General features: G+C 42.4%; 1 protein-coding gene across 1 annotated transcript in view; it reads right to left on the bottom strand.

The window, feature by feature from the left end:
* The window catches only part of st18 (ST18 C2H2C-type zinc finger transcription factor), a 60054-nt gene extending 36931 nt beyond the window's left edge, over nucleotides 1-23123 (bottom strand). Inside the window, exons 1-2 of the mRNA XM_063220002.1 lie at nucleotides 23067-23123; nucleotides 21686-21867 (exon numbers count right to left, since the gene is read on the bottom strand). Of these exons, the coding sequence (XP_063076072.1) occupies nucleotides 21686-21867; nucleotides 23067-23123 (239 nt within the window). The remainder of the gene's footprint in view (nucleotides 1-21685; nucleotides 21868-23066) is intronic.
* Between the last annotated feature and the right edge of the window lie 3974 nt (nucleotides 23124-27097).

Consider the following 27097-nt stretch of genomic DNA (forward strand, 5'->3'; position numbering starts at 1 on the left):
TGGATGTCTGTTAGAGCACAACTCTATTAGCCCCTCTCTCTCTCCCTCTCTCTCTCTCTCTCTCTCTCTCTCTCACTCACTCTCGCACTCTGCCGGTCTGCGCTCTCTGTATCTCTCTATCTGTTGCCTATATCGCTCCCTCTCTGCCCCTTTCACCATTGCCAAAAGCTCCGAAAGAAGCGCAATAGACACCATTCGCGTCTCCACAGGGCAAGGTTGTGCGTGCCTGACTTACCATATCCCCCTTAGCCTTTGTTTTCCCTTTCATAGTGACATGAAGGAGGCGCCGAGCCGAGGCAGAGCAGAGCTGAGCGGAGTGAGATGGGATAGGATAGGTTAGTCCAGTGTGTGGCTGTCGTATATCGAGTGGTGTGCGGGGGGACACTGCTACTCAGCCGAGCCACGCTTGGCTCTCTCTTTTTTTTTTCCTCCTCTCTCTAGGCTTTGTGTCATTCGCTTAACGACCAATCTCATTAGCAGCGAGGCATAATGGGCAGATTTTTTTTGTTTTTTTTTGCGGTGTAAATATACCACATGGTGACCCTCTAGGTAAGACCTCTGGAGGTCTTTCTAAATCATATAAAAGATGCGAGCAAATCCCAGGAGAGGATATCAATAAACTATTCAATAACAGATTGACACATGTGAGGAGCTCTGTGAAATACAGCTGTAAATACAGAAGTTGCGGGTGTATGTGTTGTCAGATGTGTGGGGAAAACCTGATAGACATGTTATGAACTAGAAAGTTGAAATACGCATTCACATGGTACAATGTGTGGTCACCCCAATTAAGTACAGGGGTGCATTTCTCAAACCCGTAGTTGCTAACTATGTTAGCTACTTTGCTGTTTGCAGTGCAATTCCCCATTGGCAACTACCAAAGTTGCTAACCGGCTAACAACTATGCTTTCTAGAAATGCACCCCAGGGTTGTTTAGGCTACTGCACAGGAGGCATACAGACGTAGAAGGAAAGGTAAATACTGTATGTGAATGGATGACATACAAGTGCAAAGTGTTGGGACTGGCACTGACATGGACTCATCATGCTTGGATGCCTAGATGCATGGAAGGATGATGAGTGGGTGGACGGAGAAGTAAGTGCAAAGTCGAGCTGCTTAGTGGATGAATGTGTGAATGGAGGATCATATGGGCTCACTTGGAGGGATGGGGGTGGGGGGCAGGGAGGGTGAATGATGGCAAATGGATAAGATGATGCATACTACTGTAAGTAAAATAGAGCACAGTGTGACTAACCGGATGGGTAGGGAAAAGCAAATAAGTACACAGACTGGCGTGAGCCGAACCACTATTTCAATATCTAATGTAACTTCACTTCTTTTAAAGTTTCTAGGACCAAACATCCTGTAGGACCGAATGAGTGTTGCTAAAAACATCAAGTGAAGATTTCAAAAGAGAAAAAAAACACGAAAGGATGAGATCTCAGCACAGTCCTGGGACAGCGCAAACTACGGCGCACAAAAGCTGAACATTTTAAGATAATGCTGAACACAGTTGTGTTTCTTGTCCCTTGTCCCTGATGTTGGATTTGTGCTAAGAGTCCTGTAATTCCATGAAAAATGAATTATTGTAAGCACTTGCAGCAGTGACAGCTGTCCATATGCATCAGGGACATGTCTACTGGCCAACTTGACCCTTGTTAGAAAACAAAACAACACACACACACACACACACACACACACACACACACACACACACACACACACACACACACACACACACACACACACACACACACACACACACACGCACACACACACACACACACACACAAAGAATCCCACAGCCTGGGACTTGCCGAGCGAGGTCACTGGAGATTTTCCAGACAAACGCAATCCAGGGAGGAGGAGAGGAGAGGGGGGCGAAGGGGGTGGGGGTGGGGGTGGTGATGGTGTGTGTGCGTGTGTGTGTGTGTGCGTGGAGGGGGTGTGTGTGGAGAAGAAGAATAAAAAGGACAGGCACAGAATCTCATTTTAGCAGACCGCACACAATCTGGGCTCCCACAGAACTATCTCTGCCTGACCGCTTTCTATTTATCCCTTATCAGTGTTTACCAACCGCTACTTTTCTTTCATTCACACTGTGAGGCAGTTCTCTTACTATCAGTCAACAGCTGACACCGTGGAACAGCCTCAAAGGCAAGAGGAAGGGATCAAAACTAAACCAAAGCTGTTTAAACAATACAACAGAGGAAATAAATTCATAAATCCTAATTCTTCCCAGCCCACAAGGGTACCGGCAGATCCTTTATAGTTAGGCCAACAAACAAAACCACAGCCAATGAGGTAACATTACAATCAAGGTAAATGCTCAAATATATTCAGGGAAAAAATAATGTGGACAAAACCCATGTAATTTTAATTAGAAACATGGATGCTCGCCTCTTGATCTCAAGCAAATAAAACTTATATCAGGTAACTCCTTTTTATTTTTTATTTTATTTTATTTTTACCGATGCCATATTTGAGGTAGGTGTTATCTTTTTTTTAACACTGATATCATCACTGCCACACTTCGCTTTCGACATAAATTGTGATTTTCACATGTTATCAAGATGCCACCTCTCCTCTTCTGAGCCATTTAATGGTGGGTTGAGGTCTATGCAAAATGCGAAATTAAACATGAGCATGGCATAAGGTATCCTGCCTGCTCTGTCTATTCCCATGGCAAAGACAGGGCATTTAGACATTGCTTTGTGGTAGGAAGCAGACTCTCTGCATCAGATCAAATATCTACTGAAGATGATCTGATCCAACTCATTCCAAGATAGGACAGGTGGTCTACATGGACACTGGCCATCTCACTCTTTAGCTCAGAAATAACGCACAAAGTTCGCTGTCTCCAATTCATGGGCAGCATTTAGCCGGGTGTACCTGGTGATAATCATTATTTCCAATTATAAATAATGACCACAATAAAATAAATCCCATTCATGTCAATTCAATGCCACAAAAAAAGAAAGTGATTGCTGAACTAGTGGGCAGTATTCTGTAGGTTTTGAACTACACGTGAAATAGCCGTGCAGCTGAATCAAAAATTCACCACCATTTCCCAATCACACTCTATCAGCAGCGCTGCTCTGGACTACTGTTCAAAAGTTAAGTAATTAATTGCATTTATCCCTTCACCAGCTGCTCGGCAGCAGATGGAACATTTCTGAAACCTTGTTGAATTAAATCCACATAATTCATTTCCCTGGATTAACTGGGGTGAAGTTTCCATAAAAAAAGAATAAAAATGTAAGCATGCACACTACAAACAGATTGCCACATCAACACAGCAAAAAATCACATACTGTATTTACTTTTTTTTCCCCTTCACTCTGTGATTCCCTAGAGCTCATCTGTCACAAGTTTGCTTCCACATCTTTAACCATATTGTAAAAACCACAATACTGAACGCAAGATGACAGGTTTTGCTTGTTCTTTGTGAGTTGTTCATCACACTTTTTATATGACTGAGGTTGCAAAAAAGCACTTATCACACAGCAGAGGCAGAGGAAAGAGACAAACATGTTCACTTCCTTGTTTGAACACAGTGTCTTCGCTTGCAATCACTTCATGTTTGCACATTTAAACCAGCAACCTCTAGGTTACAAAAAGCCCAGTCTGTCTTAGATTACACTGGGCATCACTATGCAACAGTACCATGGACAGTTCCTGGGCCTAACACACAAGCAGAAACCGGAGGCAACATCACAACCAGCTGTAGCCTACTGTATATTTCAACTGAATAAATAAAACAGCACGTTTAAAGAAATTGCGAGTGGGTGTGGGGGACAGCGAGGAAAAGAGGGTAAAAGATGCCTGTTTGCTCATTAGCACAATGGCGTATAATTCTGTCATCTCCCTGTTGCTTGTATGGAATCACGAGAGCATCAAAAGAATGCCTAATGCCCCACAGCCCCTGCGCCCCTTTTCAAAGGCATTAAACGTCTGCTTATAGCTCACAGGGCTTTATAGTTGGCGTTTGAATGTATATGCCCAAGAGACTGTTTTTTTCCACCCATTGCCAATTATGCCTATTTACACTAGGCTATTTTCTTCGTGTCTATTATGTGGTTATGCTCCCCCCTGTACTTCTTGCCCAACACCAAAAGCCACAGCTTTCAGGGTGGCCATCCATGTCCACCTGTCTACATCTCTCTTCTCATTTCCCTCAAGGACGACTTGGCCATGTAAGACACAGCAAAATATAGTTGCTCATTTAAATATGTCAAAATGTGACTTTATTGTCAGATGTCCCACACACTCCTCTACGCCTCCAATGTCACCGAATCGTTGGATTTACAAAGTGTATTTGAAAAACAACTGTCTCCAGTAATAATCACTTTATAATAATAATAAAACTGATTGCTACTAAATAGTTTTTTCATTAATATATAGCATGTTGTGTTTAAATATAACAGGAGTTGCAGGTATATTTAGGAAGTTTCAGGGATTGTTTTTGATCATTTATTAAAACTGAAAAAAATATGCTGTTTTTATTTGACACACCGTCAGCTAAGCTTGACAAGAAACCAAGTACAGATTATTCAAAGCACAATATTCAAAACGATTAATTTTCAACTTTTCAACCTCTGAAACTTTGTTTTCCAAACATGACTTTAGATGTCAAAAATATGTGCAACTTTACCAATGCTATTTATAGTAACTAAAATGATTACAACATAAGATGTCCTTTTACCTACATTTTTACAAACTCTTAAAGTAAACACAGGATCAAGAAAGCATATCCAATTACAATGAAACACTGAGTGACACAAATAAACAGATTTAGACAGACATTCTCTTCCCAAGGAAATTGAATCAAAGTTTGAATGACTAAAAGCCTGATAGTTATGTGTGTACAGCTGTCAGAGTTAAAGTCTGGCACAACCTATCTATGCTTTGTGCACATACACAATGCTAACATGTGTTCCTCTAAGACAAGCTTACACTCTCCATAAACGACAGTGGGTTTAATTTGGGTAGACGGCATCTAATGTTATCTGGAGGATCAAAAATAGGTCATGCTTCTTAAAAAAACAGTTTGAGCCATTTAATCTCCTCTTTTACAGTCTAAAACCTGGAGAGAAGCTGAACTCTTTTTACGAACAGCATCTGTGACGAGAATAGTTTAGTGCTAAAGTAAGCAGAACAACAGCTAAACAACAGCAACACCGATAAATCTGGATGTATTTCACTTGTCGTAGAAAAATAGAGTAAAATCACAGCTTTAGACTAAGTATATGCTCCCTGTTCAAACATTGAACTAACCTGGTCAAACAAATCTGGACGCTGCTTCACTCAACTTTGTACGTGCACAACTGTCTAAAATACTCTTTAAAAGCTGTATTATTTACAAGAAGAGGCAACACACACCAAAGCTAGCATGAGGTTATCCCTGAAAATTCACTTGCTATGATAGCCGTGTCGAAGAAATGATCACAAAGGACACAACACAATGACTGTCAAAAAAAGGCAAATGAAAAAAAAAAAATCACAGACCTACTTCAATGATCCTGAAAGTTTTGATTTAGATTTTTCCTGTGCCCTCCGTCTCTTGAAGCCTTGTGCTGAAGCTGTGTGTGTTTTTGAAAGGTAGTCCCCAGGAATATGACACACTGTGCCTTTGACAGCCTAGAGATAAGCACCTGCGTTCTGGGCCCTTTTTACGTCACACCTCCCTATTCAGAGCGCTTCAATATGATGCACATTTGCACATCAACAGCATCCCCCCATCTCCACCACTACACACACATGCGCGCACACAAACACATACACACATGCGCGCGCGCACACACACACACGCTCTCCCTCCACTCCTCTCCACATCCGCAAAACATACAAATAGAGAGGACACAGAGGTTGTGAATGAATGTGCATAAACACACACACACACACACACACACACACACACACACACACACACACACACACACACACACACACACACACACACACACACACACACACACACACACACTTAGGTTTCCCTCTCCCTCTTTCGACATGTTACTATAATCCCCCCCACCCCCTCCAAGCTTCTAAAACTTTCACTACCATTGTTGTCTTGGGTGCGTGGCATATGCCCTCACAAACTACACTGCCCCCCCTTCAACCCAGTACACACACACACACACACACACACACACACACACACACACACACACACACACACACACACACACACACACACACACACACACACACACACACACACAGAGAGAGAGAGAGAGAGAGAGAGAGACCAAGCCCTTCACCCCCCCCCCCCCCCCCCCCCCCCCGCCAACCCCACCCCCACCCCCAACCCATATCAGTCCTCATGCAAATGAGCGGGAATGTCAGTCCTCGGCAGCAGATGGCCAGGGACGATAACAATGGCTCAACAGACCAGTTTCAATGTCTGTGACTTTATTGCTACGGAAACAACCCCCCACCATCATCATCACTACCTCGAGAGAAAAAAAGTGCACACCTAAATGAACGAAAGGCCCCTCTACTGATAACGTTTTTTTTTTTTCTTTCCTCGACACTAATCTATTTTATTTATATTCGTGTCTTATCATTGGTGGTCATCGCTAGAGTTGTTTAGTGAATGGAAATGATTTGTCTCGATGGCTTAGTGTCTGTTGGTGGGGAGGGTGATGTCTCTCTGAAACCCAGAGACCTGGAAGTGATTTTTTTTTCTTTTTTTGCAGTGACTAAGGGGACGCAGCAGCCCGAGCAATTATTTGATTAATTAGGTGTAATTCCTCCCAGCAGGCCACTGCAACCCCTTCTGAGCTGCCATATTAGACGGGCCTCAAATAAATGTGTCTGTGTCAAGCAAGCATGCATGTAATATGTGTATATGCATATGTGTGTGTGTGTGTGTGTGTGTGTGTGTGTGTGTGTGTGTGTGTGTGTGTGTGTGTGTGTTCATGTGTGTCTGAGTGGTTCTACATGTGTCTTCTGGGGGGGACTATAGAGTAGAGACTAGAGAGCAAGTTGAAGGCATCACCGACCCTGGCTTATGACAAAAGCCTGATGTCGCTGGCCGTGACGTCAGGCGGTCGGCCTCCCTCCTGCTGACTCGGGGAGGGTGCGGCGGAGGCAGGAGGGCAAACAGAGCCCAGGCGCAGAGCAAACACAGGCCCCCATTACAATGACAAAGGCCTGCCACACTTCTGGGTGGAGCTTTTTAAAGGGGATGGTGGTGGTGGTGGTGGTGGAGGTGGTGGTGGTGGTGGTGGTGGGGGCAATAGTGTCTGTGGGCAGGACGCCTGTGGCCAAATCCTCCGTTTTGGAGGGGAGGAGGAGTAGGGATGGGTTGGGGAGGGAAGGGAAGGGGAGGGGAGAAGAGGAGAGGGGGAGGGGAGGGGAGAAGAGGAGAGGGGGAGGGAAGGGGAGGAAGGAGGGGTGGAGAGGGGGAGTGACACATACACGAGGGGCCCCACTCGGTCTTGCTCTTGGGAAGAACGGGAGCTAACACCCCACGCTCACATGCACAGACAAAACACACACATATATACAGGCTCGCACGCACACACACACACACATGCACGCGCACACACACACACACACACACACACACACACACACACACACACACACACACACACACACACACACACACACACACACACACACACACACACACACACACACACACACACACACACACACACACACACACACCACTTCCCACCCCTGAAAACCCAAAACCCAAAGCTCTCTTGTCCCCAAGTTTGATGTCAGTCCCAGGAGAGAGACGTGTGAGCCCCATGTGTACCGTCAGGCGGAGTTTTTCATGACACACTTTCAGCTCGTCAAAACACACACCCAGAGCAGAGGGGGCAGTGTGTCACTGACCAGCGTTTTAACGGTTGATCATTACCATGCTTCTACGCTTCATTTGAAAGTATAATTTTTTTCTATGTGTGTGTGTCTGTGTGTGAGAGTGGGAGAGAGAGAGAGAGAGAGAGAGAGAGAGAGAGAGAGAGAGAGAGAGAGAGAGAGACAGACAGACAGACAGACAGACAGACAGACAGACAGACAGACAGAGAGTATCAGAGAGTATCAGAGAGAGAGAAACAGAGAGAAACTGACTGTCTGTCTATATGTATCTGTATATCTGTGTCATTTCCTCTACCATTAGGATATGTCAAAAAAAGGACAGAGCCTATGGCAAGGCTGTTCCATTTCAAAAGTAATCAAGAGCTGTGTGCCATTCTCCTAAGCATCTTACAAAAATCATGTCTCTCTTTTGTACATAATTACAGTACAATATGACATGACAAGCATCTGTCAGAGACACTGTTGATAACTTCATGTAATCAAATACTTGAAAGCGTAGAGAGGTCAGAACAACATAAAATAAATCAACTGTAAAAAGGATGAAGTTTTAAACAACAGCCTTGATAAAAAAAAATGTAATGACTAGGGCGCGCACACAAACACACACACAGCGCACACACAGACACAGACACACTCACACTCACACACGCACACGCACACGCACACGCACACACACACAAACAAACACACTGAGAGGTTTATTTTATTTTGTAATTGCACTACCATAATGGGAGAATTCAATGGGCTCAATCAAAATATATTCTTCCAAACAAGATGAATTTTCCATTATTGTGGAAGTACATCAAAGTGTTGATATTTAATCTGGGGTATAAAAAAACATTTTATGAAGAACAAAGCTGACAACAGTTGTGGATTAGTACAAATATGAGAGCAAAGTGGGCGAGCTGAAATTACATGTCAAAAAAGGGCTCACATTTTATCAAAGTACACTGTGTGTTTTCAGAAAATGTTCGATCGCATCTATTAAAGTATCACAGTGGGTCACACCTGTTTAATGTCTAAAAGCTTTTTTTTTGCTTCATACTGACAATTATGCAAGCAAAGTTAAATGTCAATGCACCCTATTGTTTAGCCCTCCACATAAGGCAATGGAAAACCTATACAAAGAGCTAATGTATCCCAGCATTGCATGAAATAGAAACTTTAAGTGCTGTGAACTGTTTTTCTGTCAGGTAAGCAGTACATTTCCATCTGTCTTTTTGGGTGTATGACATTTGATGCCATAATCTAGTGTGCCATCACTCAGTTTGTATCGCTCTGTCTCTCTCTCTCTCTCTCGTTTTTTTATTTATTTATTTTTAAAGCTAAGCTCCTGTGGGATGAAACATACACCGGCAGTTATGTATGTCAGTCAGCTTCAACCTCTTATAAACAGGAGGTGGAAATGTGGATACTCAGTGTAAGATGAAAGCTTGTTAGGCATCTGAGGATGCTTAAGGCATGCGTATACGTCAAATATCAAGTCTCTGTGCATGTATGGAAAACACGCCCTGCAGCTTGTCAGACAGTAATCTGGGCATGACTGTGCTCTCCAAAATCTCTACCCGATACCCGTGTGTTTGTTTCTGAGGAATACATCAAGCACCAGGGCTGGACAGGCCATCTAGCATAGCAGTTCCAGGTGGGCCCTACACCCTTGTGAGCCCCTATTTTCAGAAATGTAAAAAGATTTTTTTACTTTTTTTTTTAACATTTCTGAAAATAGGGGCCCATGAGGGTGCGGGGCCCACCGGTGAGTAAGTTCTGCGCCGCTAATTTGAGGGGTCCCTTTAAGGCAAAAGTGCCCGGGCCCTATTTCTCCCCTAGCCCAGCCCTGTCAAGCACTGTGCTGTTGTCATTTGTCTCCACACACAGATCCCCCTCAACAGGGCACTGTACCTCCATACATACATCCCTCCCTTCATTCACCCATCCATCCATCATCCATCAAACCTGACAATGCCCACCCACTCTGCCCATTCTGCTCCTGGTTTTCTCGGCGGGGATTCCAGGTGACTAAAAGGACATGTTCGCTATACTGCACAGGCTCAGACAGATGATTCAGCCATGCATCCTCAATGACTGCCAATGTCTCAGAGTATGTCAAGTTCTTTCTCTGTCCTGTGAATGATACTTAACCCCTTAAGACACAGCATTATAAATTAGCTGTTACCAGAATGGCAATGACCAAGTCGTAATGTATTACTAAAGGCCCTGTGCACTGTCAGAGTAGTGTAGTACTATAGTAGTTAACTTTCAATGTCTATTACAGCGTGCCACAGGAGGTACGGCGTGCATTAAGGGGCTACCATGTTTTAGTTGAGAAAATGTTTTGTTGTTTACAAGTCTATTATGACCACACTGGTGGTAAATGTTCGATGAATCACATCAAGGGCCAACATTGAACATATGCATGATTACATCTTATGCTTCATCTGAATGAGTTGATATGGCAAGTAGTGGTACAGTATGGCAGTAGACTAGTGTTTCTCAATGGAGGCTCTATTGCCCCCCAAGGGGCATTGGGTAGACCAAGGGAGGGCGTTGAGAAGGACACAGCTGAGAGGGGGCAATAATTACTCGTCATTGCGGGGCATTGGTATATTTTATTTTTTTATGCAAAGGGGGACATTGGGAGGCTTATGAGGAGGTCAAGGGGGTGTTGGGAGACTTATGATGAGGTCCAGGGGGCGTTCATTCAGAAAAGGTTGAGAACCACTGCAGTAGACAGTATGATGATGTCAGTGTACACTATGTCTCGCAGTATGCCCATATTTACTTTTTTTTAAAAAATATATATATTTAGGGGCTTTTATGCCTTTATCTGACAGGACAGTCTGAGATGTGACAGGAAGCGAGTGGGACAGAGACGGTGTGGGATCGGGAAACGACCCCGGCAGGACTCAAACCGGGGTCCCCGTGGGCATGCAAGCCCAAATGTGGGGGGCTTAGCGCGCTGCGCCACAGCACCCCCCCCCCCATATTTACTTTTTTTTAAAGATATTTTTATGGGCTTTTTGTGCCCTTATTAATGACAGGACACGAAATCAGTGTGACAGAGAGATGGGGGCAGGGTTGGGACATGACCCAAGGCCGGACTCAAACCTGGGTCCCCAAGTGCATACAAGCCCAAATGTGGGGGGCTTAGCGTGGTGCGTTACAGCACCCCATATTTACTTTACTTTAAAAAAGGAAGAGGAGGACCATTTGTCTTGTTTCCCTCTCAATTGGCCACGCCATTGAAGGCCAACATTGTACTAGAAATAACTCTCCAAACCTTCAGAGAAACTGACTGAATTTCACATACAATCATGACAAAACCATGACCTTCAATAGTGCCCTATGCTGATGAAGTATACTAAAGATTAATTAATTAAAAAGTAAATAATACCAAATGGCCTATATTGCCTTTACATCTCAGTCCAATATCATTTTATATCACTGAGGCCTATCAGAGGAGGGTCTATCACAACTTGGTGCATGTCAGTGAATATCAATCAATCAATCAAGAGTTTATTATCATTGTCAAAAAGGCAACGAAATTGTGTTTCGGGTACAATACTTAGTAGCAGCAACAAACTAATACAAAGTTTAGTACTCCTGGGACCGCTGCGCACTGCGCGCATCCACCATCAATTTATCATTTTCATATTGTCGAATAATCAAAAGCAAAATCATATGAATTGGAGACTGAATGACAATTGACATCCCAATTCATAGAATGTGGTCTTTTGAGTTGTGAAATTAATATGTTGTGGGAAAAGAGTTTGGTACCCCTGCACCACATAAAAAACGTGCCCTTGGTCAGACAGGTCAGCACATGGTTATCTACTGTAGTGCTAAAGACTCAAGACCTGTAATATGCAGTGTGACTGAGAAGGGTTCTTTGCCATCAAGCTGGAGGCAATGCCACACCCCCTCACACAGCTGGACTTTCAAATCTCTTCGAGACTTGGTCTGACCAAGAGCATAACAATTAACATTTCCCAAACGGCATGGTTGACCCACCTCCCTTGGTTTGCTAATGGTTGTTTGACAAACTGGGAGGAGTTCCCAATTTTTCAGGAGCTCAGAAAGTACTTGCATTGCTCTTGAACTGACTAGTAGCAACGCTGAAGGTGTTGGGTCACTAGGAGGGCACGGCCTGGCTAGGGCAAGGATGCACTTCAGGATAGGAAAAGCAGGGAGTGCAATACTAACTATTACTATTCAGTAATAATTTGTATCCCTTCTTTAAAAGAGACAGATGTGTTCAGAAGGCTATGTTGTGCATGTTCATACAGGTGCCATGACATGCCATGCAAATACAAAACAGTGGCACAGGTGTGCATCAGTAGGATAAGTGGCTACTACCATGGGAGAGAACCAACGATGGTTGAACTATGCTTAACCAGCATATCTAATGTGTTCAACAACTTGTGCTGTCTACTCCTCTTTTCCTCAAAGGATTTGTTCTTATTGTCCTGCCAGAGTATGTAACGTGTTACTACACAGTGTTATACAACATTAATACATGGCACCCTATCCTACCCTACCCTATTAGTACATCTGATGTTTCTGAGAGCTTGTCTTGTCTATCCTTGTATTGTTTTATTTCCCAGTACTTGTGTTTGTGTATGAGTTTGTTGATGTTGTCCTTTTTTGTATTTTTGTACTGCTGCAACCCCCTGCCTCCGAAACAAATTTCTCCCTGGTGGAGACTAATAAAGTAACCTAACCTAATCACCAGGTTCTAACCTACTGTACGCCTAAGGTAGGTCACCTGGGATCTGATACGGTATGTACTGTCCATACGCGGAGTAGCACATCTATAAAACCATCAATTCTATACAAACAACAACTAGCATGTCGGATAAGTGTGTGTATCTGTGTGTGTTTGTGTTTGCATTTTGAACCAATCAGGGACCTTCAAAAGAGGCCACACAGCGCTGCACGTGCAAGAGAGGGGGTGTAGTACTGCTGTGGCCAAGTCTGGCACCAGTCGGCAGGAGCTGATAACGTTGTTCTCGCCACCTTTAGGTAGCGTTCCATTTTGACAGTCCCACTACGGTTGTGATTTGGACAATGCTGGACAATGAAATCCGTTAACTTCAATGCCTACTGTAGGCTTTTTCTGTGCATGTGACGACTATTGTGAAAAAATGAGCATATAAAATTACTTTCCTAAATTGCTATCATGCCAAACGACCAGACAGTGGTGACCGTAAGAAGATAATTCATTTCAGATTTAGACTACAGAGTATACACAGCCGATGTATGCAAGTGGATGTATCATTCAAAACAAACCCCTCCAAAACACATATACACAAACACATACACAAACACTCAAACAATCTACCATCATAAACTCCCCCTGTTTTCCATAACCCAAGATGAAGACTTGAATTCGGCCTTAATTATTAAAATGCATATTTCATGTTTCAATCTGGCCGTTAAAACTAGTTTGAATTAGTGTTTTAGTTTGTCTCTGCTGCTCCCATGGACCACTCGAGAGAACAAATAAGCCCACTTATTAACATGGATGACAATGTTTTGATTGCATCCAATGTGCTACACCGAATCAACATGCAAATGCCCTTTGAACAAAACAAAGAAATTGATTATGAGGTAAGTTTCCCCCTGCACAAGGAGCTCGCTCCGAGTGATTAGTGGGCACGGCTACTGATTTCCTTTTGTTTAGATCTTTGCCAACTTTTTACCAGATACAATTATAATTTGTCCTCCAACAATAAATCCAATCTAGCCTGCTCCAAAGAACCTCTTGAAAAGTCCTGTGTTATTTATCTGTACTGTATTTATTCTCTTCAAAATGCAAAATGCAAAAAAAAAAAACACTGACTGACGGGGGGAATTATTAAAATGATTTGTTTACATGAATTTCCCATCTCAACACAGACGGCAAAAGAGTTGTCTGAACAGGCACACCTTTTTTGTACCACATAAAATGAAAAGTGACTGCCTGATATGACTTCAGTGCACAGAGTGTGAAAATCTGTTTAGACGAGGAATTGTTGTAGGTGTTTGGCATTATAGGAAGCTCCTATGCCTCAGCACCCTCAACACACTGAGCTGACACATATCTGTCATAGATGTACAGCACACCATCATCCTGCATGAGAGGTGCTCAGCCAGAGATATTCCCATATATACATCTGGCTCTGGCGTCCCATTGTCCCCATTCTGAAATAACACCACAAAAGGAATCAGACACATCTGAGTTTTTTGCTGTACAATTTAACTATTAGCATTTGCAAGTCAAATTTGTGTGTCGTGCTCGTTCAGAGTAGTCGATCAAAAGGCATTTGCAATATTCTTTAGATTTGGCACTTTGAAAACTTCCCACAGATCCAGACACTTTCTGCCTTCTCGCATCATCACTCTAAGATAGTGATAATACGATTTCAGTGTTTTCTCCCTTCTTCTTGTTTTTTTTCCCCCTTCTTTTTTTTGCTGTTGAGAAACAAACTGGATTATGAACAGATCACTACATAAACAGCTTTCTAAAAGGAGGCAGCTATTTTAAAAGAGGCTGAAGAAATGCAAAGAAGGATTTAAATTTTAATTTGAATTTATTCCAGCAACTGAAAGGTTCTTTTGAGAGGGGATTTCGGCAAAGATGATGGTATTTAAAAGTGATAAACAAGCATCTAAACCTCCAGTAAATGCAGTAATTTTTGCTTCTTTCTAGTAGAGCAGAGGAATAGGACTTGCTATGGTCATGTCCAAAATCAAAGGGACAGGGTGTAAAATAATGTGCATTTATCAAATATGGACTCCGTGACAAATGCTGATTCTCAGTCAGTCCATCAGAGGTGCCAGTTGGATAATGAATTGTAGTCTAAGGAGACAACACAATTGATTGAGGTTGCGAAAAATGATCAGAAAACACCAGATGACATATTTTTTAAATATACGAGCATTAAAGACTCCATTAGAGATGGACAATTAAAAGTCCAGTCACCAAATAACGCCAGTGACAAAAAATACTGTTGTAATAGGATCTATCATATAAGCGACCACGTAACATAAATTGTTTTATTTTCTTAGCTTTTAACTAAGTACATATGAAAAATAAATATTTTTTTTCACAGTTCAAACCTTTTGGACTTAATAATATAATAATATATTCAATCCCTTCTTATTCCACTACAGACAACATCTTCAAAGAAATAACACACTTAGGTGTAGTCACACTTATGTAAATGCTTTAACTGCAGTGTATTTGTGAGACTTTTATAGCATGTCTGCAGAAATCCATTTGTTATGGTGACTGTGGTCCTGTGTGCGTAGGAGAGCTGATTCTGAAAATGGTTACAAATCTGATATTATGTCGCTAATGTTTATTATCATTATATTAACAAAGCTAGTTGTATCATACAAACTGGGAACCTCATGATAGCCCTACTGTTATTATGTGACTCTGTGGCCTAAATTTTCAGGTTGACCAGTACTCTGTTGCCATAGAAAACATGTCACACAAGCAGAGACAAAAGAGTTACATCATTCCACAGCGCAGTTAATCCGATCATGGGCAGTCTTTGTGTCTTTGCTATCTTCAGCAAATGCCCCGCAAAAGTGCCAAGTAAACCATTTAACAAGACTCCCTCGGAACGATTACAGAATCTGTACCGGGATACAATTTCACACTTCAGGATCGCTCAATGGCACAACCTAAGCAGGCTTAACAAGAGCGAACACTCCAGAGCACAGAGCTGCACTTCCTCCAAACACTTCACACAGTTCAATTGAGAGGAAGTTAGGTAACTTCACTCTAATTATCACAGGGTTGTAACACACACATGCACACAGACACACACAAAATAACCCACACAAACAGAAACAAACACCCACACACAGACACAGATATACACACATACTGTAGACAAAGACACACAAGGAGACAGAAACAGACACAGACACACAGACACAGATATACAGACATATTGTAGACACAGACACACAAGAAGACACAGACACACACAGACACAGACACAGACACAGACACAGACACACACACACACACACACACACACACACACACACACACACACACACACACACACACACACACACACACACACACACACACACTGTATATCATACTACACAAATGTTTACAAGTAGTGACGGATTACAAGTAGTTTTAGTAGTGAATTGAGGACTATGTAAATTATGAAGTGTGCCGTTAACGGAAAAAAAATTACTGAGAAAACAAAAATCTAAAATTGCACTTCCTCTATCATAATTAGTTCAGGGATTATGTTAAAATAAAGTCAACACAAAGCTATTAAATGATCTGACAAAAAAAAATAAAAAATGATGCATCAATTAGTATAAGCATTTCAGTTAAGCATTTGGTTATTCCGAGCACTAGGTTTTTCACTCCATTACTAACACTTAAACGTTGCACAAAAATGGCTGAAATAGACATCTCGCCATCGTGAGGCCCCTATCTCTGTTGTGCTGCATTACTCCCTGGCAGCCGTCCTAGCCCATAATTACACCACACATTCGCCACTACAGGGTTATGGCAGAGATGGGAGCACTGTCCGCCGGGACTGGCCTGCTTAAATGAGTCTGCAGAAGAGAGCCAAAAGGTGCAGATGACAACGCCTTTGATGCTATTTATAAAAGACCATATAGACGGAGCATGGAAATGTGCTTAGGCTGCGCTGCACCGCGGCAAGCTGGAGAGTGCAGGTGAAAAGGACGCGGAATATGACACACTGAGTGCTGTGTGTGTCTCTGTGTGTGTGTGTCTCTCTCTCTCCCTCCCTCCCTCCCTCCCTCCTTCCCTCTGTCTCTTTCTGCCCCTCTCTCTCTCTCTCTCTCTCTCTCTCTCTCTCTCTCTCTCTCTCTCTCTCTCTCTCTCTCTCTCTCTCTCTCTCTCTCTCTCTCTCTCTCCCTCAGCCTCACAGTATGGAGATATAGCACAGACAGCAGTCTGGAGGAGGTAATGGGAGCATTCCAGCAGAAACATATAAAATATGCACTTCACTAGTTGTTCCAGATATGGAAAATAGACAATCAACAATGTATTTACTTTTACATTTTCAGGCACAGACACAACAAGCCAAATGAACTTTAAAACGACTCAATGACTGCATTCCTGTCTATTTTGCATATCCATGTCAGTGAGAGGGAATTTTAGGCCGAATGTATGACTTCTAAACATTGAGAGACAGTTTATTCAACAATTCTATTGTGAAACAAAATAGCTCTGTCACATGAATTTGAATTGTGCTCCACAGTGTGCACCATTCCGTTTAGCCTAGTGCAGTGATTCTCAAAGTGTGGTCCGGGGACCACTGGTGGTCCGTGACAGAGCTCAGGTGGTCCTCAAAGGGATTTCTACTTTTCCCCGATAGGCAAGCTGAAGGCTATATTTGTAACATAATCACAAAGCCAAACGTGTCTGAAGTCCTATTTTCACTACAATAAGGCTTGTAAATGTGAATAAAAAGTAAGTGATCTGCATCAAAAATTAACAGTGCTGAATAGTACCCTTCAACTGTCAATTCAGTTAATAGGTGGTCCCTGAACATTTTTGGGGGGACAAAGTGGCCCTCGGTCTGAAAAAGTTTGAGAAACACTGGCCTAGTGCACCATTCTATCAGCACTCCTGAACAGCTGTTTGGCCTTTGAAAACTAATTGTCTACAAGAACTAAAGAGCTGTCTACAACAACATCCACTGAATCAAAAGTATTTTGCCAAAGCATTAGCTTCAAACACCAGCAATGCCAAATTCCTATTGCTAAGTCAATCATGTTCATGTCTTGAGAAATTTAGATGACCTTTTTTCCGGAAGTGATTGTGTCCTTATATGGTTAACTACTGAATATCTTAATGGCAGACAGACACAACATCAGTATCAGTATCACTTTGAATAAAAGTGTCTGCCAAATGTAATGTTAAGTATCTACTCTAAACAGATCCTCCATGGGGAGTAGGGGTGGGTATTGGCAAAGGGTTCACGATTCGATGCGCATCACGATACACATGCCACGATGCGATTCTATCACGATGCATTGCGATTCATGTACTACTGTGATGCATTGCGATATTTACTTCAGTAAATGTGTAAAATACAGCTTATTTGTCAGTTGCTGTGTAGCTTTCATAAGTCAGTTAATTCTATTTAAGCATTTTATCATCTGGGAGAGAGCTTACATCACAACAGAAATATTACCTACTCTCTACTGAACAAAATCAACCCGTGGCAAATAGAATTTTATTGTTATCAAATAATCAATTGTCATGAATCCATGCAGTATATTGAGAAATAAGTATCACGATACCTTGTCATGAATCGATGCATTGTATCGTGAAAGTAAGTATTGCGATGCATCGATTCGCCGATTATTTTGCACACCCCTAATGGGGAGGGGAGGTAGTAGGCCAAAATTGCTCTATGGCTTACAGTATGCACTATTACTGGAGCATGGGACATTCCTGGAATACTTGGAAGGAATGCCTGAACTCACAAATGCATGATGATGATGATGATGATGATGAAGTTTACAGTAGACTAGGTAGACTAGGCTAGCCCACAAGATGTGTTTCACTGGGGAAACAGTTGGCAACTCCAGAAAGCCCGCCCCCAAATCACCAGACTATTTCAAGAAAAGGCAATGAAGACTTGTAGCCCAAAGGTTGTCGGTTCGACTCCCAACCAGGTTGCCAGGTTGGTTGGGGGAGTAATTAACCAGTGCTCTTCCCCATCCTCCTCCATGACTGAGGTACCCTGAGCATGGTACCGTCCCGCCGCACTGCTCCCTTTCGGGCGAGATTGGGGGCTGTCCCCTTGCACGTGTGAGGCATAAATGCAGTTTCTTTGTGTGTGGTGTGCAGTGTTCACTTGTGTGCTATGGAGTGCTGTATCACAATAACAATGGGAGATGCCGTTTCCCAGTTGGGCTTTCACTTTCACTAGAAAGAGTCATCTCTGACCAATGAGTGTGTGAAAACACATGTATCTGTATAAATGCATTGTATGATTAAATTACACAAGGAATTAACAACGGAGTGTAGGAACTTACTATGTGTATCTTATCTTATGTTCCTCTCAGACAACTACACAAGTCAAATTAGTCCATCTACAAGTATTCATATTCAAATATTGAGTCAAAAAGTGCAAGTGCGTAAGTGCAATATAACTTATCTTACTTCAACAATGTGTTAATTACAAGAAAATACAAATATTGGCAATTATTTACATATGAAAAATACTATAATTTTCATGAACAATAAAGTGTGTTTCCAATGTAGTAATACACCGTGCCTACAGTTGACCGTAGCCCTTTAATGCGCGCCGTACCTCCAGTGGCACGTTGTAATAGTCATTGAAATGTAACTACCATAGCACTGCAATACTATGACACAACACAGGCCCTTTAGTAATGCACCACGACTTGGTCATTACCATACTGGTAACAACAAATTCATAAAGCCGCGTATTAAGGGGTTAATAAAATGGCACACATGGAGCAATACTCCCAAAACAATTCATGACCAGATATCCATCTTGCCAGGACAGTAGCACTAGAGAGGATCTGGTTTAAACCTCCACTAGTTAGTATCTCTCATTGTTATACATCCATTTCCTTCTTCAGAGAACTTACTACCCTGTAATAAAACCATACTATGTGAGAACGAGAGAGAGAGAGAGAGAGAGAGAGAGAGGACTGATACTGATAAAGATTAAGCATTATAACAGATCCTGAGATCCTGATGAGTGAGGAGAGAGTGATAAAATAGGTCTGGACCTACTAGAGCATTTATCATATGTATAAAAAAAATGCCATGTACAAAAAGTCATTGCGGTTCTGCAAAGTTCAAGTGTAGTCAAACATGTCTGTAACTGGTGACGACTGTACTGTATGTCCTTGCCCTTGCAAAAGCCATACTGCCCTACAAAGCAAAAAGGCAGTAACTGCGTTGTTGTGGAAAATGAGTTACTGTGACTTTACTGCCCTACAAAGCAAAAAGGCAGTAACTGCATTGCTGTTTAAAATGACTAACTATAACTTTAATGCCATATATATCAAAGTCTACAGATAAATACAATGATTGATTTGGAAAAAGGGTGGTAATAAAAAGTAACAAAACTGTCACATATCAGTAATATCCCAAAAAACACTTAAACTGGATTGCAGCATCATTTTAAAGTCAACTGACTCAGTTTTGAGCTCTGCGCAGTTACTGCCTTTTTGCTTTGTAGGGCAGTTTAATGACATAGGCTATATATCAAAGTTTAAATTTAAATAAAATGATTCATCTGCACAAAAGGTGGTAATATAAAGTAACACAGCTGCTGAATGTCAATTATCTCCCCAAAACTACTTAGACTGGATTGCAGTATCATTTAAAAGTCATTTTACTCAGTTTGGAGCTCTGTGCAGTTACTGCCTTTTTGCTCTGTAGAGCAGCATAACTGCAGTGGTGTTTGATTGCTGCTCTTGCTTTCATTATCCCAACTCATTAGCACAAGTCTCACCCACTATTATATGCTCGTCATTTACATGTGTGGAGTTAAATGCAACATCTAGGCTACATAGTGAGACAAGGCAGCAGTTTCAGCTCTTTAATAAGATTTTATGTAAATGCTAAAGGTTACTGTAGAATCAAAGTCAGTGGTGGCAATCAACTCACCCTTTGAGCCATTAATTCAATACAAATGTAAAGTTATAAAACTAACAGCACAGGAAAATACTTTCTTTGCAGGTTGAAAAATAAAATTATGCTTCAAGGGCAGTCATTCGCGGTTTCAACAGACCAATTACAGTGTGCTCTCTGTCTAATGCAATGCGAGTAAGCACAGTATGCAATACGTCTTCAGCAAAAGGGTTAATTAATGTCAGTGAATTTCGCACTATATAGCATCTTCATTCAAGTTACCTTGATTTCTTTGATGAAGATTTCAAGAAGATGTCTAGCTTTTTTAGTGAATATGAACACAAACAACTAGATCTCAACCTTCCAAATATGTATAGCTAAATGGATTTTTAAAATGGTTAGAAAACCATTTTGCTTGTATACAATTTTCTCGGTCTTAATGTGTCCAACAGCAGCCACCCTATAATTATTTCTGCCCAGCACTGAAGTAGAAAAATAAATAAAAAGTTTTTTTTTGAGCCACATTAGCATATGAATAGTAGTTTATGGGAGCATGCTCAGTTAACCGCTCCACCTGGCTCTGAACAAACGTCCTTGTCAAAAGTCCACCCACTGTACTGGCGGCCAGTGAAAGGCCTCCTGCGGGACTTCAGTGACCATTCACTGCGTTTTTCTCTTTTCCCAAGCACCTGTGACTGTTTTTGTGCTTTTTTGCTTTGTCTTTTTTTTCTGGCAGGCCCGTATCATTAGGGACACACTACCACCCCATCCCCATTCAAAAAAAGGAATTCTCTCCTCCCATCTAACAATGCTGTTTGTTTGTTTATACCAGGGAGGCAGGCCACAGCATCAGTCCAAACAAGTCACAGTTAATCGCAAAAGCAGTCCATAAGCAGTGGCTTTAGTTAAATGTTATGTGTGTGTGTGTGTGTGTGTGTGTGTGTGTGTGTGTGTGTGTGTGTGTGTGTGTGTGTGTGTGTGTGTGTGTGTGTGTGTGTGTGTGTGTGTGTGTGTGTGTGTGTGTGTGTGTGTGTGTGTGAGTGAATGAACGAGTTTGTATGTGTTATGTCTTGTACATGTTTTTGTGTTTGCTTATGAATGTACACAGTGCTTGTGCTTGTGCTTGTCTTGTGCATGTGTGCGTAGCCTACATGTCTGTGTGTTAGTGTCTATATTTACAGACATGAAGAAACAACAAAACGGGGGGGAAATAGTTCCTCCTCCCCTTGTATTGGTTCCTTGCCTTTTCTGGAGCACTCACAGGTGCAGCTGGAAGGGCTCTCCTCCTCCTCCTCCTTGCCTTCCTCCCGCGGCTCATCCGGCTTCTCCATGGTCCTGGACCTTTGAGAGCTGCTTTGCCATTTTCCAAAGGACTTCGCCACAATCGCTTTGTCCGCTCCTTTCATTGTTTTCTGTAAAACACATTTACAGCATGACTTCCCAGGTTTATCCCTCTTGTGAGCCATCAACCTCTGTTCATTCGCATTCTCTCTCTCTCTCTCTCTCTCTCTCTCTCTCTCTCTCTCTCTCTCTCTCTCTCTCTCTCTCTCGCCCGTTCCCTTTCACTCTGTCTCTGTGTATCTGTATGTGAATAAACCTGGTATCATCCCACTAACCCAAACTGTGAGAGAATTGTATGACTACACACACACACACACACACACACACACACACACACACACACACACACACACACACACACACACACACACACACACACACACACACACACACACACACACACACGCCTAAAGCTTTCCAGAAAAAAATACTGTGATTGCAGTGTTTGTAGTGTACATGGAAGTGTTGTGTTTGCAGTGCTTTCCCTGACAGACACACAGCTAAATGCTACATTTCCATTCGGCAAAATCAAACACATGCAAATGAAAAAAGTAAACACTGAGGAAGAACTGCGAAAACAACCATTTTTAAATTTAATCCAACATTACAGAAACAAAAATAACACATTATGCCCTAATTGGGTTCTGTACAGTCCACAAATACTATTACAAGGCCGATCAGGATTAGCTGTGGAACACACCTAGTCTATCTATTCTGGAGTGCCAACACAGCTAGCAGTGGGCAACTACATTTCAAAAGCTGGGAAATCCAGTTGTCTCCTAAATACAGAAAGTACTTAAATCCAGCGCTAACACAAGAGAAAGAAGGATAAAGGATGCTCTGCATATCACCAAAAAGCTGGTGCACTTTTCAGAATCACTGGCTAGGTTAAACAAATATGCTAAGTAGAGATCAAAACAATCCTTTGATCTGTAGCCTAGTTTCCAGAGGAATGGCTTGGCTCTTGTTGTAAATAACTTGTATAAATCTGTACCATTTGCCTTCAGGTAATATCAAAAGTGCCAGGGATTCACCAGCAAAATAGTTTGCCGTCAGAAAATAGATCAGATAAAAAGCATATAAATTATTTAGCTGGATAGTACAGTAGTAGTTTCTGTTTGCATGTGCTCTGACATCCAAGAGAACACAGCATTCATGTGTTTCATTTGATTTAGGGGAGGAAAAAACAAACGCTCAAAATATCTGTCTTTTATGATCAACTGAAAAAAAATCCTGCACATTCTACTATATAAAAAAGTTCAACTCTTACCTTCAGCATGGCTCCCGGCAGGTCGAACACAGTGAAAAACATTGTGTCAAACTTCATACAAAAGAGGCTTGAAGAGTCAGAATGCAGAAGCTATGCAACTTGCTGACTAACTTTGCCCCTCTGTTTTGATCGATGGACACAAAGGGAAACGCTGTCTATTCAAAACACACAGCAGCAGCATAACTCTCTGAACAAATGGGGCCATGTCCTGAACTGCCATCAGAGTCGCCGCTGCTGCTCCCCATGAGGGCCTGCTGGACTGGCACCGACCGCCACCAACACCAACTCACACTCACAGACACAGACACACACACAGACAACACACACACACACACAGACACACACACACAGACACACACACACACACACACACACACACACACACACACACACACACACACGCACGCACACACACAAACTCACAGGCCAACAGAGAAACTTTTGTATACATAGCCTCATCTTTCAGGAGTAGTCTTCCTCCCTTCTCCTCCCTCCTTCTTTCTGTATCTTCCTTTCTTCCGTATTTCCTACTCAAACAACTTCAACAGAGTGCTTTTTCATCCCCACAGTTGGCAGTTGATGTATACCTCCATTTAACTCTCTCCCCCCCTTTCTCTCATATGGGTGTAGGCACCACGTGTTCTCTCTTGTTAGAACTTGGGTTTAACTGAGCCTCCTGTTAGAACTTATTTCGCTACTGCTTACATCTAAAGGAAGAATACTGGATAAACGCTTTAGAGACTTTAGACATCAAAGCTTCAGCCTGAAGTTTTGGCCCTCCATACTGCTCTGTGTAGTTAGTCAAATGGCAATTGGCAATACTTTGTGAATGGCTGTGCTTTCTTAACACATAGTTTTAATAAAATCTGTTATGTGTACTATGTTTCAAGAACAGCTATTGCTAACTAACACTGGTGAACAGTGATGATGTGACTCTCTTCTGTGGTCTTTTACACACCACACACGCACACACGCACACACACACACACACACACACACACACACACACACACACACACACACACACACACACACACACACACACACACACACACACACACACACACACACTGAAACTAACACCTAGGAGAAGATACCAGGACACAGTGGATTAAACATACCCATGTAAAAAAGTAAAAAAGGAAGAAGGAAGAGGAAAAGGAGAAACAGACAGTTGCAGTTTACAGTAAACAGTACACACAGTCCTAATCCCCTGGTCTTTATGCCTCTCCTCTCTCTAATCCTAATAAAATAGCGAGCGACAACAACGGCATGTCTGCTTGGGGGGAGGAAAGTAGAAAGGAGGACCTAATTTAATGCATCCGACAATTTATGGCAACAGCTTCGGGTCCCAGATTTTTGAGAGTCGCAGATCAGTGCTGTTCTATATTACCATGTGAGAAGGCAGGCCGGGGTTCGTTAGGCAGCGCGAGCTGTGCATATGCATTACGGGACAAAATTGTGAGATGACAGATCTCTGGTGTGATATTGGTAATGACTAACTAATAAGAAGGGGAGGCGTCAGTCTGTTATCAGAGAGAGAGAGAGAGAGAGAGAGAAACACTTTCTGTCTATCAGATCCTCTTCCCAAGTCCAGGGGAAGGACAAGGGGAAGCTGCTTCCATTCTAACGCAGATCAGACTTGACAGTTTTTTGTCTGAATTATTCATTGGGCAGAGACGAGCCAAAGTGACGGGCGTAAATGAAAGACAAATTAAACCAGGATAAAAACACACTGATGACACAAGTCATGTTTGAAGGGACCGTGTCATTACAGTCAGTTTCTCAAGAGGTTCTTTTTTTTTGTTATTGTTGTCCCAAGACTGACAATGACAGGAAATTGAAACATCATTTGTTTCATTTGCTTTTTTCTTTTCATTAAAAGTGTTCTGGTAGTGTAGATGTCTCTGTTAAGTCTGTCTCCACATTAACCAAAAAGCTACTGAGTGCACGCATGGCGACAAATTGCTCTTTAGCAGTGAATGTGAAATTGTGAACAAAACCAATTGTGGGTGAAACTTCAAGGCGCCATGACAGAGGACACATTTCTCCAACGAGAAGAAAAACCAGCTCGAACTTCTAACGCGGAAGAGTCTGCCAGGTGGCGAACTGGCTGTACCAACAGAATGCACAATCTGTCTACTTCTCTTTCCAAACCATTGACAGCTGCCACCAACAGCCCCACACTCGCACTCACGCACGCACACACACACTCTGTTCACACTCACACTCACACACAAGCGCACACACGCGCACACACACACACACACACACACACACACACACACACTCAAATGCACACAGACACACACGCACGCGCGCGCGCACACACACGCGCACACACACACACACACACACACACACACACACACACACACACACACACACACACACACACACACACACACACAAGTAAAATGTGTCGATTAGCCTTCTCTCATTGGTATTTTATCTGTAGTGAGACAGTCACCTGTGTCCCGGGCTGCAGTCTCCTATGTGCTCTCTGCCCTGCTCCATGACCCTTCCTTACAGTATACTTGACTAAGTCACGGTGTCACACCGACATCTTTAATTACAGCCTGTAAGTGTAGCAATTAGCTGTCGCCTCTAGGGCTGCATGATATCAGAAAAAAAAATCGATATTCGATATACAGCATGCAATACCTCGATAACGATATTTAGAAATATAGCAGAGTGTTTTTCTTGTCACTAATTTGTCGGTCTGTGTGGGGGGGGGGGGCGTAGCTTTGTTCATGGCGGGCTTCTTGTGCATTTGTTGACATTCAGCAAATGATTGGACAGCACAGAAATGTTTTAATTCTTTGCAATAATTACGTCATTTTCTCATATGTACGCATATCGCCACTCTTGATGTCGATATGTCGATGTCGATACATTTTCTATACATTTTTTACAGCCCTAGTCGCCTCTTCATTTTATTAGTCCTGAGCAGGGGAGGGAGTGACACCCACGGGAACAATACACAGTAAATTCTGCAGTGCTCATTTAACACTTAGAGAGTTCATTTGAGTCCATTTGGACTTAAATGAACTCTGTAAGTGTTGAATTAACACCACAACATTTACTGTATACCCCACTACCCAGGCAGTTTGTGGTTAGGTGCCATTCAGGCAGGCAGGGATTCAACTTACAGTACATCCTCCGGTCACACCACATCAACATGAGCCATTCAAACCCCTTTTGAACCCTGGCGCAATATACATTACACAGCAAGCATTTCTACAGGATTACAATCGTTCGTTCAGCAAGTATCTATTGAATATACGTACAGTATGGCTATATGTTGGAAAGGTGTAAGCATATTGGAGAAATGGAAGTATGTCAGGTCCTTTTCAAAAGTTTAGCCCTTCACTGATGTGGCATGATGATGTTGACTTTATATATGCAACAAAGTTTCATAGCAGTGGCACTACAGAAGATGCTCCAGCGTCCAGGATCCTCATGCAGTATATACCAGTACAATAATTACATACATTTCATACACTTCAATACATTTCTCTCACACTGTCTATTGCATTTCTATACAGACTCCTGATGAAACCTACAGCAGCATGCATCTCTCTATACTTAAATTCATTTTTTTTTCACCCAGACTAAAAATGTTTTCTCCTAATGTCTTCTTTGCCATTTTCTTTTTTGGAGGGTAGGGAGTGGGAGGGGGACAAATCTAACACAGAAAATCCCTCCAACAATTCTTCAGAATCTCAGACAGGCAGAGGATGGCCATAGTACTCCTGCACTAGCTGTGCAACCGAGGCTAAAAATAAAACCTGGCAAAGTTCTCCTGATCCCTTATTGGTCCCGTAGTTTGATTTCACATTTTTCGAATTTGCATTCCCCTCCGCGTAAACATTTCATTCTTCTCCCTCCCGCTCCACAATGAGGACTTGAGTGACTCTGGCAGGCGATTTTGGATCGCTGCTCCTCAATCCACCAGTGTATGTTATCAGCAGGTAAACAAGCTTTCGAACAAAGCCATAATGGAACCGCAAGCAGCATAAAGAGGCTCA

Source organism: Engraulis encrasicolus, chromosome 16 (genome assembly GCF_034702125.1).
Source record: "Engraulis encrasicolus isolate BLACKSEA-1 chromosome 16, IST_EnEncr_1.0, whole genome shotgun sequence".
Taxonomy (NCBI): Eukaryota; Metazoa; Chordata; class Actinopteri; order Clupeiformes; family Engraulidae; genus Engraulis; species Engraulis encrasicolus.